Source organism: Cavia porcellus, unplaced genomic scaffold (genome assembly GCF_034190915.1).
Source record: "Cavia porcellus strain 051 isolate PalLab524CR breed Dunkin Hartley unplaced genomic scaffold, mCavPor4.1 scaffold_26, whole genome shotgun sequence".
NCBI lineage: Eukaryota > Metazoa > Chordata > Mammalia > Rodentia > Caviidae > Cavia > Cavia porcellus.
In genome coordinates, this window is record NW_026947509.1 from 22,240,020 (window position 1) to 22,255,109 (window position 15,090).

At 48.3% G+C, this 15,090-nt stretch overlaps 2 protein-coding genes across 2 annotated transcripts; one reads left to right on the top strand and one right to left on the bottom strand.

The window, feature by feature from the left end:
- Positions 1 to 2,493: 2,493 nt before the first annotated feature.
- On the bottom strand, positions 2,494 to 3,387 carry Psmb11 (proteasome subunit beta 11). The gene has a single exon (XM_003474305.1). The coding sequence runs from the start codon at positions 3,385 to 3,387 to the stop codon at positions 2,494 to 2,496; it is 894 nt and encodes a 297-aa protein (XP_003474353.1).
- Positions 3,388 to 6,926: 3,539 nt separating this feature from the next.
- Psmb5 (proteasome 20S subunit beta 5) lies at positions 6,927 to 13,979 on the top strand. The gene is made up of 3 exons (XM_003474496.5): positions 6,927 to 7,157; positions 7,807 to 8,113; positions 13,487 to 13,979. Exons 1-3 carry the CDS (start codon positions 6,960 to 6,962, stop codon positions 13,771 to 13,773), a joined length of 792 nt encoding a protein of 263 aa, XP_003474544.1. The 5' UTR covers positions 6,927 to 6,959; the 3' UTR covers positions 13,774 to 13,979.
- Positions 13,980 to 15,090: the final 1,111 nt, after the last annotated feature.

A 15,090-nucleotide genomic window follows, 5' to 3' on the forward strand; every position in this document is an offset into this window, starting at 1 on the left:
GGCAGCAGTGGCAGGCAAGACTGCAGTGTCAACTGGAGAGGGCGGGCCAGGGCCAGTCTCTGAAACCGGGCCTGCTGCTGATTCTCCCCCAGCTCACAAGGAGGCAGAGGGAGCTGGGAGTCTTACTGAGGGCAGAATCCAGTCACCTGACATAGCAACTGAGGGGGAGTAGCCAGCATCACCAGTGCCCACTCTCCACATGGGGCAGGAGCCCTTGTGACCTTCCCCTATGTGGGGTGCTACTTTGATGAGAACACACCTTCTCACACCTTGCATACCTGCCAGGTGGCAAGAGGACAAGGATCCTCACTCCAGTGCTGGCCATCACTTACTCTGGTGAATCTGGAAACCTGCACCCCTGACAGCTACGGGCCTGTACAAGAGCTGGTTGTCTATCCTGCCAGCCACAGGAGATAGGCGGCATTCCAAGCAGGGCATCACAGAACAAGGGCTTCCTCTTTAGGTCAGGAAAGGCAAGATTTCTGCCTCTGCTCTCACCCTGAAAGCTGCATCAACCTTCAGGAGTTACTGGAGCAATGAAGGAAATGACTCTGGCCACTCGTAGGGAGGGGTGCTTTCAGAGCCCTCCCTCTCATCCTCCTGAGCCCACTTCCACCAACTCACTACAAACTTAAAGGATGCCTAGAATCCTAGCACTCAAGCATTGCAAGTTCAAGGCCAGCCTGGGCTGTGTAGCAGGACTTTGTCCAAACAAACAAACCTTACCAATTTTTCCTTTTAAATTTTTACTGAACATAGGAAAATAGCCCAGGCTTGTCTCTGCCCTCAAATACCTCATCATTTGAATGGACAGAACCTGTCAAAGGTAGTGAAGGTGGGATAGGGCTATGGAAAAAAGTAGGAAGAAGCAGGGTAGGAGAAGGAGATGCAAGATGGGGCTTAGTGCCAGAGACAGAGCTCAGCGGCACAGGGCCTGCCTGACAAGCACAAGGGCCTGGGTCTGATTCCCAGTACTGAAAAGAAAAAGAGTTCTGCCCTCTGGGTTCAGCCCCCTGGTGTGCCTTGGGAAAGGGACAGGCACAGAGCATCTCCCCCACTTCACCCCTGACACCGGGGCACGGGCGAGGGCTGCAGGAGGCTGCTGTGGAGGCTGCTGGCCAGATTCTTTGACTCCGGCTCGGAAGCTAATCCACAGCAGAGGAAACCTCTGTCCCCTTCCGCAGCTCTGCTTCCCTACCACCACCACCCGTCCCCCTTGCCACCGCTTTCCTCTCTGGGCCTCCCTGAAAGCTTTCCTTTCTCCTCCCCAGGCACTTGATCAGAGGTCTGTGGTCTGGTCACCTCCTGCCCAGAAGAATTGTTAACCTGAGGCATGGGGTGGCCAAGGAGGGGAAAAGCAGCCTTGTTCTTGGAACTGGGATGAGGGGAAAGAAGTTTCAGAAATCTTCTTCAGGCCTCATCTCCTAGGCCAATCCTGCTTTCCTTCCCACCCCCTGCCATGAAAAGAGGGCAATAGTCCTCCCAGAGCTGTCAGCCTGAGTCTCCAAGTTGGGGATCACAGGGGTGGGGGTGACAGGAGGGGTAGGAAAACCCACTCTGGCACAGCCACCTCTTTTCTTCATTCTCCAGAGGGAGCATCAGGGAGGAGTCTGGGAGAAGAAAGAAAATGTCTAGCATGACAGAGGCCCAGAAGGGTAGAGAGCAGGCACAGGCCATGGCAGACATGGCCACGCGAGACAGCAGGGGCACTTCTCTGAGCTATCCCTCAGGGCCTCTGGCTCTTCAGGGTTCATTCATCCCAGCTGCTGGGCAGGGTCTTGGCCCATCTGCGCTCCTTCCACATCACTCCCCAGAATCTAGGGAAGCTGGCCCTAAAGCCCAGACTCTGCAGTGGGAGGCCTGGATCCAAGGCCCCTGGCTGCCACCTACTATGTAACCCGGGCAAGTCCCATGACCCTGTGAGTCTGATTCCTCTTCCATGAACTGAGGAACGTTTTCCCTGCAAGGGCTGCACTCAGTGCAGGAGTGCTCATTACAGTCATTTCAGTGAAGGCAGGGTACAGGGCAGCTGAGAGGCCTCCTGCCCTGCACTGGGCTCACACCTATTGGGGCCACTCTCCCCACATGATTCCAGGAGGAGCTGCACCTCCAAGCTGAGAAGGTGACCAGGAAAAAGAGACAGACTCGTGCTGCCATCAATAGAAGGTCATCGCAAGAGAAGAGAGCTTGGGAGAGGACAGCAAGAAAAAGAGCACCTAGCATGGCACCCAGCGAGCAGCAGGCACATGGCAAGTGTGTGCTCAAAGTCAGCTTGGAGCCGAGAGGATCAATGCACCAGGCATGGATACACACATGCTGGACAGAACTGGCAATGGGTTTTGGAGGCAGAAAGGGTGGGAACTTGGAACAAATGAAGCAGGCAACCCAGAAGGCCTGGAGCCAGGTGCTTGAGGCTGCTCCCAGCAGAGCCTCCCCACTGCCCACTTCCTCCCTCAGCCTGGGTTTCCAAGTCCTGCCCCTTCTCACAGTCTCTCAGTTTTTGCTGGTGTCTTGGGAGTCTTCTAGTGCCAACTCCTCTGGGCCCACAGGGAGTTCTCTGCCTTCCGAAGCTCCATGAGGAATGACAGGCTCAGGCTGGGCCTGGGTGTCCTCACTCTCCAGCTCTGGCACCGGGAGCATCTGCAGCTCTGTGTACAGCACACAGGCATCACTGCGTGATACATACTCCCATCCACTCTCCCGCACATGGAACAGGTCCACTGAGCCCCCTGAGTAGGCATCACGATGGGTGGCATGGGCCACAGCACGGCGGGCCAGGGTATAGGCTTCCTGTGTGGTCATGTCATAGCGGTAGCCGTGGTCTAGCACGCCATAGGCATAGGGAGATCCCGAGCCTACAGAGAATATGTCCCCCTGGAAGCAGGTGCCGTCGCTGTAGACATAGAAGAGAGCAGGGCCAGAGCAGTCCCAGCCACACAGGGCAGTGGCCACACACAGATCCAGCCCCCGGTAGCGGGACATCATGGTTGACAAGAGCTTGGCCGCACCCGCCACACTGGGCATCTGACCCTCCCTTAGAGCCCGAAGCCGCAGCTCCCGCCGCAGCACCCGGTACCAGGTAACACAATCAGCCGAGGTGCCCGAAGTGGTACCCAAGAGGTGCTGGTGCACAGGGATGACCTTGAGTGAAGCTGGACAGGCCACGTAGCTGCCACAGGAGGAACGAGTGTCGGCTGCGGCAATGACTCCATGACGGAAGCGGAAGGCCAGGGTGGTGGTGCCGTGGGCCAGCCTGGGGCCATGGATCCGCAGGAAGGACTCAGGATCACAGCCCCGGGGCACGGTCCAGCTGCCAGCCTGAGACAAGTGAGGGGACAGTCCTTCGATGTCCAGGGCCTGCTGCTTGCATACATCCTGCAGAGCCATCCCTGAGGTCGAGTGAAGGACGGAAGGAGCAGGACAGGGATTTGTGGGCTGGGGTCAAGTCGAGGGAGAGGGACGCTTCAGAGAAGCTGGGCAGCTGCCAGAAACAGCAAGTGAAGCGTATGAGCTGCTGCTTCACCTCTCCCCACCCCAGCCAGGTTTGGGGACCGACCAATGGGACCCTCCTTCCTGGAGGGCTGCTGAGGGCAAACAGGATAAGGCCAGCAGAGTCTCCAACCGTGGAAAGACAAACGCTGCCCATCAGTCAGGCCTTCACCTTCCGTGGCCCGAGACACATCTGCGAGTCACTCACAGAGTCTCCTGCCTGTCATTCTGTGACTGGGAGTGGGTAGGAGGGTGAAATAACTGCAAAGAAAAGGCACACACCAGGAAGGAAGAGAGATAGGTCTCTTGTTTTTCCTGTGTGGGACATTGGGCGGTGAAAGAGAAATAAGGCCTGAGAGGGCAGCTGGCCTGGGAGAGTAACAACAACTCAGTAGGAGGAGAGGGCGCAGGGGAAGAGATTTGAATAAAGAAGGAAGACACGCTAGGCACATGTACCACCTCCCCACAAGCAGTATGACCATCATGTACAGTGAACATGCTACAATGAAAATCGAGAGAAAAGGAAAAGACAACTCAGTGCTTTGACAGAGAGCTTCGGACCCACTGAGGCTATGGGTTTGAGCAGAAAGCAGACCCAACTGCTACTTAAAATAAATCCAGCTGGATGTGGTGGCACAGTCCTGTAATTTCAGCACTTAGGAAGCTGAGGTAGGAGAATCATTGCAAATTCCAAACCAGCCTGGGCTACAAAGTGAGCCCAAGGCCAGCCTGAACTGCATAGTGAGACCTTGTCTCAAAAAGATAAAAAAAGGGGCTGGGGATTTAGCTCAGTGGCATAAGCGCCTGCCTTGAGTTCGATCCCCAGTACCGGTAAAAATGAAAAAGACAAAAAAAAAAAAAAAAAAAAAAAGGAGAAAAAGAAAAGAATTAATAGCTGGGCATGGTGGCACATGTCTTTGTTCCCAGTACTTGGGAGGCTGAGACAGGAGGATTGCTATGAGTTTGAGGCCAATATCAGCTACATAGTGAATTCAAGGCCAGCATGAACTATATAGTAAGACTATCTCCAAAGAAGGTGGGGGCAGGGGTGGGTAGAAGAGAAAATGAAGGAAAAGAAAAAAGCAATGCAGACCTCCTTGACAAAGCCACCTGAGACCCCCAAGCCTGTACTACTCTATACTGACCTCCTCCCAGCCTCTGCATGACAGCACTTGAAACCACAGGATGAGGTGAGGAAGTCAGGATCAGATCATGGGAGGTCTCATGTGCCATCTTGTAGAGCTTGAACTTTAGAGGACACTTTTAGGGAGGTGAGTGATAAGATCAGGATGGCATTTTAGGAAAACCATTTGCCACTGTGCCCAGTGAACTAGAAAGTGACAGTTTAGGTCCAGAAAAATGGTGTAGGAAAAATTTTTCAGTAATTCAGGAGTGAGGAAATGAAAAGACAAAGGTGATTATCAGTTGCATGAAAAAGAATGCAAGAAATATTGTAGAGGGAGAATCAGTCAGACCTGGAAATTCGCCATATGTGGGAGAAAGGGGTGGGGTCCTGGACGAGCAGTTTTCAAGCTCTGGGAGGAATATTATTGTCATTCTTCCCTGTGTTTATGTGGTAAATGTATACTGAGTTGTGGGGACAGAGATGAACAGTAGAGAAATACATGTCTTTTTTTTTTTTTTTTTAATCAGTACTGGGGATCAAACTCACGACAGCCTACTTGCAGGGCAGATACTTATGCCGCTGAGCTAAGTCCCCAGCCCTGAGAAATACGTCTTTAAAACCTCACAATCCAGCTAGGTGTGATGGTACACACCTGTAATCTCCACACTCCAGAGGCTGAGGCAGGAGGATCACTGTGAGTTCATAGCCAGCCTGGGCTACATAGTGAGTTCAACATCAGGCTGAGAGATGCTGTCTCTAAACTGATACTTCATATTCAAAAATAAATACATACTCATAATCCATCCTGAAGATGAGTTCTGGCCAGGTATAATGTAAAGGTGCTTTTACAAAGGTAGGTGGAAACTGTTGGTCAAAGGTGAAAGAATAAATGAAAGAAGTCAGGAGGATTAATTACATTACAGAGGTGATGGCTGAATAACGTATGTTCAATAAAAAGAGGCACTTTGGGATGGAGATATAGCTCCCTGGCACAGCACCTGGCTGGCAAGCACAAGTTCCTGAGTTCAATTTCTGGTACAAAAAAAAAAGACACTGCATTTTCCACACCATCCAAGTGTGAGACACAAAGATCTCCTGTTTCATCACATTCTGGTGGAGCTGGGTTAGGGTTGTCAAATTTCAGCATTAAAAATACAGCACACACAGAGCCAGCTAAAGGAGAGGAGGGGCAGGCATTGAGAATCAGAAGAAAGTGGAATGTAGCTGTTGCTGCCGGACTCCTACAAAGAAGGCCAGACACCAACTTCACAAAACCATAAAGCAGGAGGCAACATTTCATACATATGCCCACTTCCTGACTTGTCACCATTCCCAAGAGTGGAGAAATGAAGATGGGTGGAGGGAAGACGAGACAATAAAGATACCCCATTCCGAAAAAGAGCTTCATCTCGGTAAGCTGAAGGAAGAGAATTTCTTGGTACATCTTTATGGGGTCTCAACTCTCCTCTATGTTCTGAAAAGATAAAGTACTATTCCCTCCATTATTCAGGTGCTGAGTTAAGAATCTAGTTGGTGGATTAGCTGAGATTTTTGCTTACCCTTCTTTATTCTTACTTGCCTTATAGGCAATTCATTACAATTTCTAGTAGAAGATAGGAGAAAATACTGAATCTTAAAAGTTGGTGGGGGCTGGAGATTTAGCTCAGCGGCATAAGTACCTGCTTTGCAAGCAGGCGGTCGTGAGTTTGATCCCCGGTACCGATAAAAATGAAAAAGAAAAAAAAAAAAAAAGTTGGTTCCTGTTAAAGACTTGTACTGTAGCAAGTAACGCTATGAACAAGAGCACTTTATTTCATTGAGCTTTTTATTATAAACTGGGGTTTAATGCCACAGGGAAATGGCTTCAATATAGATAATTACACCGTACTAGGTGTGTATGGGGAGAGTCTCCTTAAACAAGCGGCAAGTGCTGAAGCAAGAGTTGTAACTTGCAAGTTGGACTCCGGGACGACTTACAGTTGAGTCCAGAACCTATTTTCAACCAGTCACGCCCTTCTCAAAAATGGCTGACTTCGCCTTCATCACTCAATATGGTGGTTTTCAATCACTTCCTATGACCAAAGTCAAGACGGCACCCACAACGGCTTTAGAGTTCTTAAGGATAGTGAGGCTACTTCCCCGCCCCTCTGTGGTGAAAATGATCGCCGGCATCTGGCTCTCGGTTTTTTTTTTTTTTTTTTTTTTTTGGAGGCGTGGCTGCCAGGAGTTAAAATGGCTCTTCTGGGGCTAGATATAATAGGAAGTGAAGCCGTGACGGCGAGGCGTTGCCCGGCCGTTCCTTGCTAGGCGTTCTCGGAGTTAGTTCCCTTTGCCCTTATTAGACATGGCGCTGGCCAGCGTATTGGAGAGGCCGCTACCGGTGAACCGGCGCGGGTTTTTCGGACTTGGGGGTCGGGCGGATCTACTGGACCTGAGTCCAGGGAGTTCCAGCGATGGGCTGAGCCTGGCCGCGCCCGGCTGGGGTGCCCCAGAGGAACCGCGAATCGAAATGCTTCATGGAACCACCACTCTGGCCTTCAAGGTACGGATCCAACGGCCTTCCCCGGCGGGTTCTCGAAAGCCCGCACGCTTCCTCACCTCTCAGCCTCACCGTAGCCCTCAGTCCCCGCGCCCACCAAGCCCAAGCGGACGCTTAGACCTCGTCCCGACCCCCGCGGTTTCGCTGTCTCATTGTCCCGGGAAGCCTCGGTCCTCGCGCTGCCCGCGGAGCGGGGCGGTGGGGAGGAACCCGAAGCAGCTTGGGTTGGCTCCTAGACGACCCCAGGCTGCTCCTGTCTAGGCGCTCCTGGGTGGAAAAGGCCAGGCCCGCTCAGGGAGGGCTTTGTCGCCGTTCACCAAAGGTTTTGTAAACTGAGCGTCCCTTGCTGGGTAAGTGAAGCTCCGAGGCCTGAGCAGGAAGCTTGGTGAGGTCCCTGGTCAAGTTCTGCAACAAGCCCTGAATCTTGGGCAGGTCGTTCTGTCTCGTTGGACCTGTTTCCTTTCTTCATCCACAAAGCGAATATAATACTGGCTGTGTCCCCGTTGAGGGATTGCAGTGAAGCTTAGTTGACGTCAGTATGTGGAGAAGTTCGTTGTGAAAGGAGATGTGCTGGGTTTGCAATGGTGAAAAAAGAAATGGAAAGAAAATATTTAGTGGTCTGATGTGGTTTGTTTTGTGTTCTAATCTTCAGTTTCGCCATGGAGTCATTGTTGCTGCTGACTCCCGGGCCACTGCCGGGGCTTACATCGCCTCCCAGACGGTGAAGAAGGTGATAGAGATCAACCCGTACCTTCTGGGCACCATGGCCGGGGGTGCAGCAGATTGCAGCTTCTGGGAGCGGCTGTTGGCTCGGCAGTGTCGAATCTACGAGCTACGAAATAAGGAACGCATCTCAGTAGCAGCAGCCTCCAAGCTGCTAGCCAACATGGTCTATCAGTACAAAGGCATGGGGCTGTCCATGGGCACCATGATTTGTGGCTGGGATAAGAGAGGCCCTGGTGAGTTGAGCTACAATCACATGATCCTCGGGCTGTCGCTACAGAGGGGTTTCATGCCCTATCTGAGGAGATATTGATTAGGTTTTTTGATATTGATTAGGCTTGTTTTGAGACCGATCTCACTGTTCAGCCCCTTGTCTATCCTCCTGCATTGGCCTGTTATAGACATGCACACCTGGCTGGCTGATTAGGTTACAGCCCTTTTCTTTGTCTAAGGAAGGCACTGGAGTGTAGGAATGGACATGGAATCAGTCCTGCTGTGTCGTTGGTAACCTGTGTGACCGCAGGCAGGTTGCTTTTTCTTTCTTATCTTGCTTTTTTCTGGAACCCTGGCTAAGTGAGTTAATACATATAAAGTAACTTGTCAAATGTCTGGAACATACGGGGCTGGGGATTTAGCTCAGCGGCAAAAGTGCCTGCCTTGCAAGTGTGTGGTCGTGAGTTCAATCCCCGGTACCGATAAAAAAAGAAAAAGACAAAAAAAAAAATATCTGGCATATAATGCTTTCCCTTCTGCCCCATAAAATAAGTCCTAGAAAGACTTACAATAAGTTGTATTTGAGAATTGGGTGATAGACATAAAACTCTAGCTGGTGTTATAAAAAATAACGTGAGTCACATATGTAATTTAAATTTTTCGCATGGATGTGAGAGTAAAAAGAAACAAGTGAAATCAGGTTTAATGGTCCATTTGCCTGGCTGTGGTGGCACACACCTGTGTGTGGCACTTTGGAGGCTGAGGCAGGAGAATCACTTTGAGTTGGAGGTCTGAATTACCATAACAAGACCTAATGTCCTAATGCCCAAAGCCAGTAGTTGCATTTTAAATACTCACTAGCCACATGTGGTTAGCAGCTATGTATCATATAGTGAAGCTTGAATATGTAGTAGCCTCTCAAAAGTTAAGTCATTTCTTGCCAAGTATGTGGTGCACACCCTTAATCCCAACTACTCAAGAGGCTCAGGCAAGAAGATAAAAAATGGAGGCTAGCTGAGCAACTTACCATGACCCTGTTTTAAAATAAAAAGGACTAGGGGCTGGGGATTTAGCTCAGCGGCATAAGCGCCTGCCTTGCAAGCAGGCAGTCGTGAGTTCGATCCCTGGTACCGATAAAAACGAAAAAGACAAAAAATAAAAAAAATAAATAAATAAATAAAAAGGACTCGGGAATATAGTTTACTGCTGCCTGGGTTCAATCCTCAGTACCACCAAAAAAAAGTTCTTTATTTTATTTTATTTTTTGTCTTTTTCGTTTTTATCGGTACCAGGGATCGAACTCATGACTGCCTGCTTGCAAGGCAGGCGCTTATGCCACTGAGCTAAATCCCTAGCCCCTCTTTTTTTTTTTTAAGGATATTAAGAGTAAGAAAGGTTTCAGGGGGACTACGAGTAGCTTCTGAGAGATAAGAGGGTCCTGAGTGCTGCCCAAAACTTAATTTTCTTTCCTTTTTCCTTTAGAGAGTCTTTGGCCTAGAAGGAGACTTTTAAGCCATCTCCTTTCTTGTCTTGCCTGATAGAGTCTCGCTTACCATCATCTAAAGTCCTGTTCTTTTTTTCTCTAAAAAGAAATTCCTTAGCCTATTTTTGTTGTTGTTTTATTTTGTTTTTGAGACAGTGTCTTACTATGTGGTTCATCCTGAGCTTGAGCTCACTATATGACCCAGAATGGCCTGGAATTTGTGATCCTCCTGCCTCAGTTTCCTAAGTCCTGGGATTACAGGTGTGTTTGCCACCATGCCCAGCGACCCTGTCTTTCTAAGTGTATAAAAACCTTACCAAGAAGTTCATCCTTGGTTGTTTTTCATGGTACTGGCAACTAAACCAGGGCTTTAGCACTAAGCTACATTTCCAGCCCTTTTTATATTTTTTGAGACAAAGTCTCACTAAATTGCTAGGTGACCTGGCTTTGGTTTGTTTGTTTCAGTACTAAGACTTGAACTGAACCCAGAGCTTCAGCACTTACTGGGCAAGTGCTGTACACTGAGCTACACCCCAGTCCAGTGATTTTTTTTTTTTTTTTTTTTTTTTGTCTTTTTCCTTTTTATTGGTCCCGGGGATCGAACTCAGGACTGCCTGCTTGCAAGGCAGGCGCTTAGAATGCTGGTGAGCTAAATCCCCAGCCTCCAGTCCAGTGAATTTTGAATCAGTCTTTCAGTAAAGGCGGAGCAGTGTTAGTCACTTTCTGTGTAATTTTCCCTCCTGTATGCCTGAAGATACTCTTTTCTTCTATTGTTTTATTTCATTCATTTACTTTCCTGCCTTTCCTAGTTATCCTATAGAATGGTTATGCAATACCTATCGCTTTTTTATTTGCTTTGGAGGAAGTTAGAAAAGAGTATAAGTGATTAAAAAAAAAAGAAAGGAGTATAGGGAATATCAGTTTTCTACCCAAGGAGGATGAATGAAAGAATTAAAAAGTGAGTGTGAAAAAGCAGTTCAGTCTGTTACTTTGGGAATTGAGACACCTTTCTCTGCAAGGTGTGAAAGAACAGTTCCGTGTACTTTTTCTGATCCAGGGAAACATTTTAAAATGTTGCTTTAAACTTTTAGCTATTGAGGACAAGCGATTTAGCTTAGTGGCCTAAGTGCCTGCCTGGCAAGTGCAAGGTTGTGAGTTCAATCCCCTGTACCAAAAAATAAATAAATAAATACCTTGCTGGTGGATCTGTTCCAGGTGGTAGCATCATTATAAGATAGTTCAGGACCAGCTAGCATGCAAATCTTAGAAGCTGTAACCTAAACTGTACCTCTTCAAGAAGCCTTCTTGGTGTGGAGGAGGGGAAGAGTGACTCAGCTCTGGGTAGCTGGATGTTTTTTTAAAGCCTTCTTGACAACCCATCCCATTCAGTGTGAAGCAGCAGTTCCTTCCCTCAAGAAGTCAAGTGAGGCTGGCTGGGCTTGGTGGTATAAGTCTGTGATCCCAGCACTTGGGAGGCTGAGATGGGAGGATCGCCATGAGTTCAAGGCCATCCTGACCTACATAGTGGATTTATGGCCAGCATGACTACATAGCAAGACCCTTTCTCAACCTCCCCCCCTCCAAAAAAAGAGGGGTAAAGCGAAGGAAGTGAGGAAATAAGCACAAAGCTTTGGTGAAGTCCAGTCCAGCTAAGGCGTATGAAAGGAAATAGTGAGGCAGAAAGCTGGAGAGGTAAATTGGAACCAGGTGGTGAGCCTTGAGGCCAGGTGGTGGTACCGGGATTGAGGAGGGTCTACAGTGATAACTAACAGACGGCTTCTGCATGGGTGCTATCCGTTCACCACCACTGGCTGGACAGGTAGACTAGAATCAGTGGGCCTGGAAGCTGCTGGTGTGAGCCCAGCATGAACAATTTATGAGACATTCTCAAAATTTAAAAAGGCCTTGGGGGTTGGAGGTTACACCAGTACGGAAGCCCTGGGTGCAATTCCAAGTACTGGGAAGAAGAAACCTTTGATGATTTTGGCACACTAGGAAAGTTACCTAAAATAGGAAAAAGATTAGTGGTGCTGACCAGGCACAGGTACTCCCAGCTATCTAGGAGGCACAGGCAGGAGGATCACAAGTTCAAAAACAGCCAGGGCTACTTAGCAAGACTGTCTCAGAAACAACAAAAAACAGTTCCAGCACTGTGGACACTAAAGCAAGAGGATCACAAGTTCCACCCAGCTTGGCAGTGAGTCTTGTCACAAAATTAGAAAAGGACACAGAATGTTGCTCATTGTGAAGGCACAGGCTTCAATCTCTAGTACCACTTGGAAAACATACACTTGTACACGCACACATACAAGACTAGTGTCATTGTAGACTTGGAGAAGACAACAGGAAGTGTGACAGGTGAGACAGGAGAGCAGAGTTTGGTGGGTCCTGAAGAATCCCTGAAGGTGTTTGAGGACAAGAAATTTGAATCTGATCTTTGCCATGGAAGGATGCCAGGGGCTGATGAGATTGGTAACATTTTTTAATCGGATGCTGGAGGGTTGAACTCAGTGCCTGGTGCCTGTTAAACAGGACCATACCATTTAACTACACTCCTAGCCTTAGTATAGATTTTCTGAGACTCTGTCTGAATTTTCATCTACACCAGCAATCAGCTGACTTTTTAATAATGGGCCAAATAGTATTTTAAGCGTGTCGACCATAGGATCTTTGTCTCAGCTATAGCCATGTACCACAAAATGACAGTCATATCCTATGAGATTACATCACATAGTAATGTGGGAGAATTTTAGGTTTACATAAGAACAGTCTGTGATGTTCACGCTAAGACAGAATTTGCTAAGATGAAGTTCATGGAGCATTGCCTGGTTATCAAACAATGCAGGTACTGCTTAACTTACCTGGTATAGCATATAGACAATATATGAACAAATGGGTATGGCTATGTTCTAGTAAAACTTGCTTTACAAAATGGGTAACTGGCCTGGGCAATTCCTGCCCTATACTATCTTTTGTCTTTCTCCCTGAAACAGGGTCTCGTTGAGTTCCCCAGTTGCCCAGGATGGGCTCAAATTTGGGATCCTCCTGCATTAGCCTCCCAGATGCTAGAATTATAGGTGTACCATCTGTTCTACAGTATCAGTAGAAAGCATGAGGGGCTGGGGATTTAGCTCAACGGTGTAAGTGCTCACCTGGCAAGTGCAAGGTCGTAAGTTTGACACCCAGTATCAAAAAAAAAAAAAAAAAAGAAAAGAAAAGAAAACATGAGCCATAATTTTTACTCCCTATCATTCTGGTAATTGAACCTAGGGTTTCAGCTATGTTAGGGAAACTTTACCACTGAGATAACTGCCAGGTCATTTTTTTTTTTTTTTTTTTTGTCTTCAAAAGGGTTTCACTGTGCAGTTCAAGCTGGCCTTGAACTCACTGTATAGTCCAGGCTGGCCTCAGTGATCCTCCTGCTTTGGCCTCCCAAGGGCTAGGTTTATAGGCATTCCCCACCATACCAGGCTGGCAGTGTTAATTAAGTTTTAACACTGTCTTCCATACTGCCTGAAGTCCTGTGCTTGAAACTTAATGTTCTGCTTCTTTTCTGCCAAGACAGGCACATGATCATGTGAACCTTAATATTAAATTGATTCAGCATTTTTTGTATTTGATTCAGCAATTTTTTTCCAAATTATTTTTTCACTTTTCTTTCAAGTTTTATGTTTTTTAATGCACGTTGCAGTACCTGATGATCGCATTCCTTCGGGGGAGTTGTGCATGCACAGAGCACATCTTATTTCCATCCCTTTCTCTGCCTCCCAAGTAATTTTAGAGAAGTCCTATTTTGTAGTGTTTATGTTGATTTCCCCCTCAGTTCAGGAGAGCTGGAGAACTGCCTTTCAAGATGAATTAGATGTCAAAAGCGATTTCATTTTTTTCTTGTTCATCTTGTCTCCTTTTCCAGGCCTCTACTATGTGGACAGTGAAGGGAACCGGATCTCTGGGGCTGCGTTCTCTGTGGGTTCTGGCTCTGTGTATGCTTATGGAGTCATGGACCGAGGTTACTCCTATGACCTGCAAGTGGAGGAGGCCTACGACCTGGCCCGTCGAGCCATCTACCAAGCCACCTACAGAGACGCCTACTCAGGAGGGTCAGTCAACCTCTACCACGTGCGGGAGGATGGCTGGATCCGGGTCTCCAGTGACAATGTAGCTGATCTCCATGACAAGTACAGTGGGTCTGTCCCCTGAAGAAGGCTGGATGTAGCTGCTGTGTTTCTTGGGGTGACCATTATTGGTAATAATACAGCACCCCTGGAAGTAACCTCAGATGTATCATTACCTTCTTTAACACTCTGGGACACTGGCCTCTACATGGTACCAACTGCTAGTGACCTGCTGCAGAGGTGCCCATTTGTACTTTCTTGGATGTCAACATTACACTAGTTACTGTCCGACTGCAGCGTGCATTGTGTCTTTTGTCCATGCTATCCCTCCAAGCACTTTATAGTCAAATAAGCCAGAACAGGGGGAGGGAAGAGGCTGTAATTAAGGGAAACAGTGGCGTGAAGACATTGTGTAGTAAATACATTAATGTCCCCACTCGTGAAGCTGATAACAAAAGAGAAGGAGGGTGGGGGAAGGCAGAGACTTCCCAATTCAGTTCACAAAGAGATGGAAAGTTGATGAGGTGGAAAAGATGCACGGAGCTGTATAGGCAGGGCTGCAGAGGAAAAAGCTCTCACCCTGGGCTGGCAGTGGGGAGGTGAATATTATATGCAGCAGAGCATGAGGAGGTAAAGCTGGGATCCTAAACCAATGGGGGGAAAAAAGGCTGGGCCTCTGCTGCAGAGAACAAAGAAGGGAACTGGACACAGTAGTGATCACGAGGTTGGTGATCATGTCCTTTAGCCTTCTGGGGTGTGTGTCGCTGTGCAGTGGAGCAGGGGGAGTGAGCTTGCAGCCTCCTAGGCAAGAAGCAGCACTGCACTAGCCCTGGAATATGTGGGAGGGAAGAGGTCCCTCGAGGACCAGAGAGATGCTGGGGGTTCCCAGGCTGTGGTCCAGCAGATGGCAAGGGCTTCTGTTAAAGAGAAAAAGCGGGGGCTGGGGATTTAGCTCAGTGGCATAAGCGACTGCCTGACAAGCGCAAGATCATGAGTTCAACCCCCAGTACCGCAAAAAAAAAAAAAGAAAAAAAGGGCAGATGAGATGGGCAGGAGAAGATATTGCAAACCCAAAGAGAAGGACACAGTAAGACCAGCTTTTATTTAGCCAGAAAGAAGAAAGCTGTGGCTGGGGGGACAACCCCGTGTTGTGTTTTGAGGCTAAGAAGTTGTGAGAGGGCATTCATAGACATGTGTCAGGCCTCCTCTTCCCTCTATGCAGCCACCTTCCCTTCCTCTTCCACCTTATGCAGCTCTTGTATTGATTGGTGAGGGCTATCGCCAGGAGCTGATCGAGGTTTGTTAATTGCATTTGTCAAATGCAGGGAAATTGGGAATTAGTGAGATTGGAGAAGGGAGTTTAGAAAACAAATGACTCTTGTGCCTTAGGAGATTCATTTTG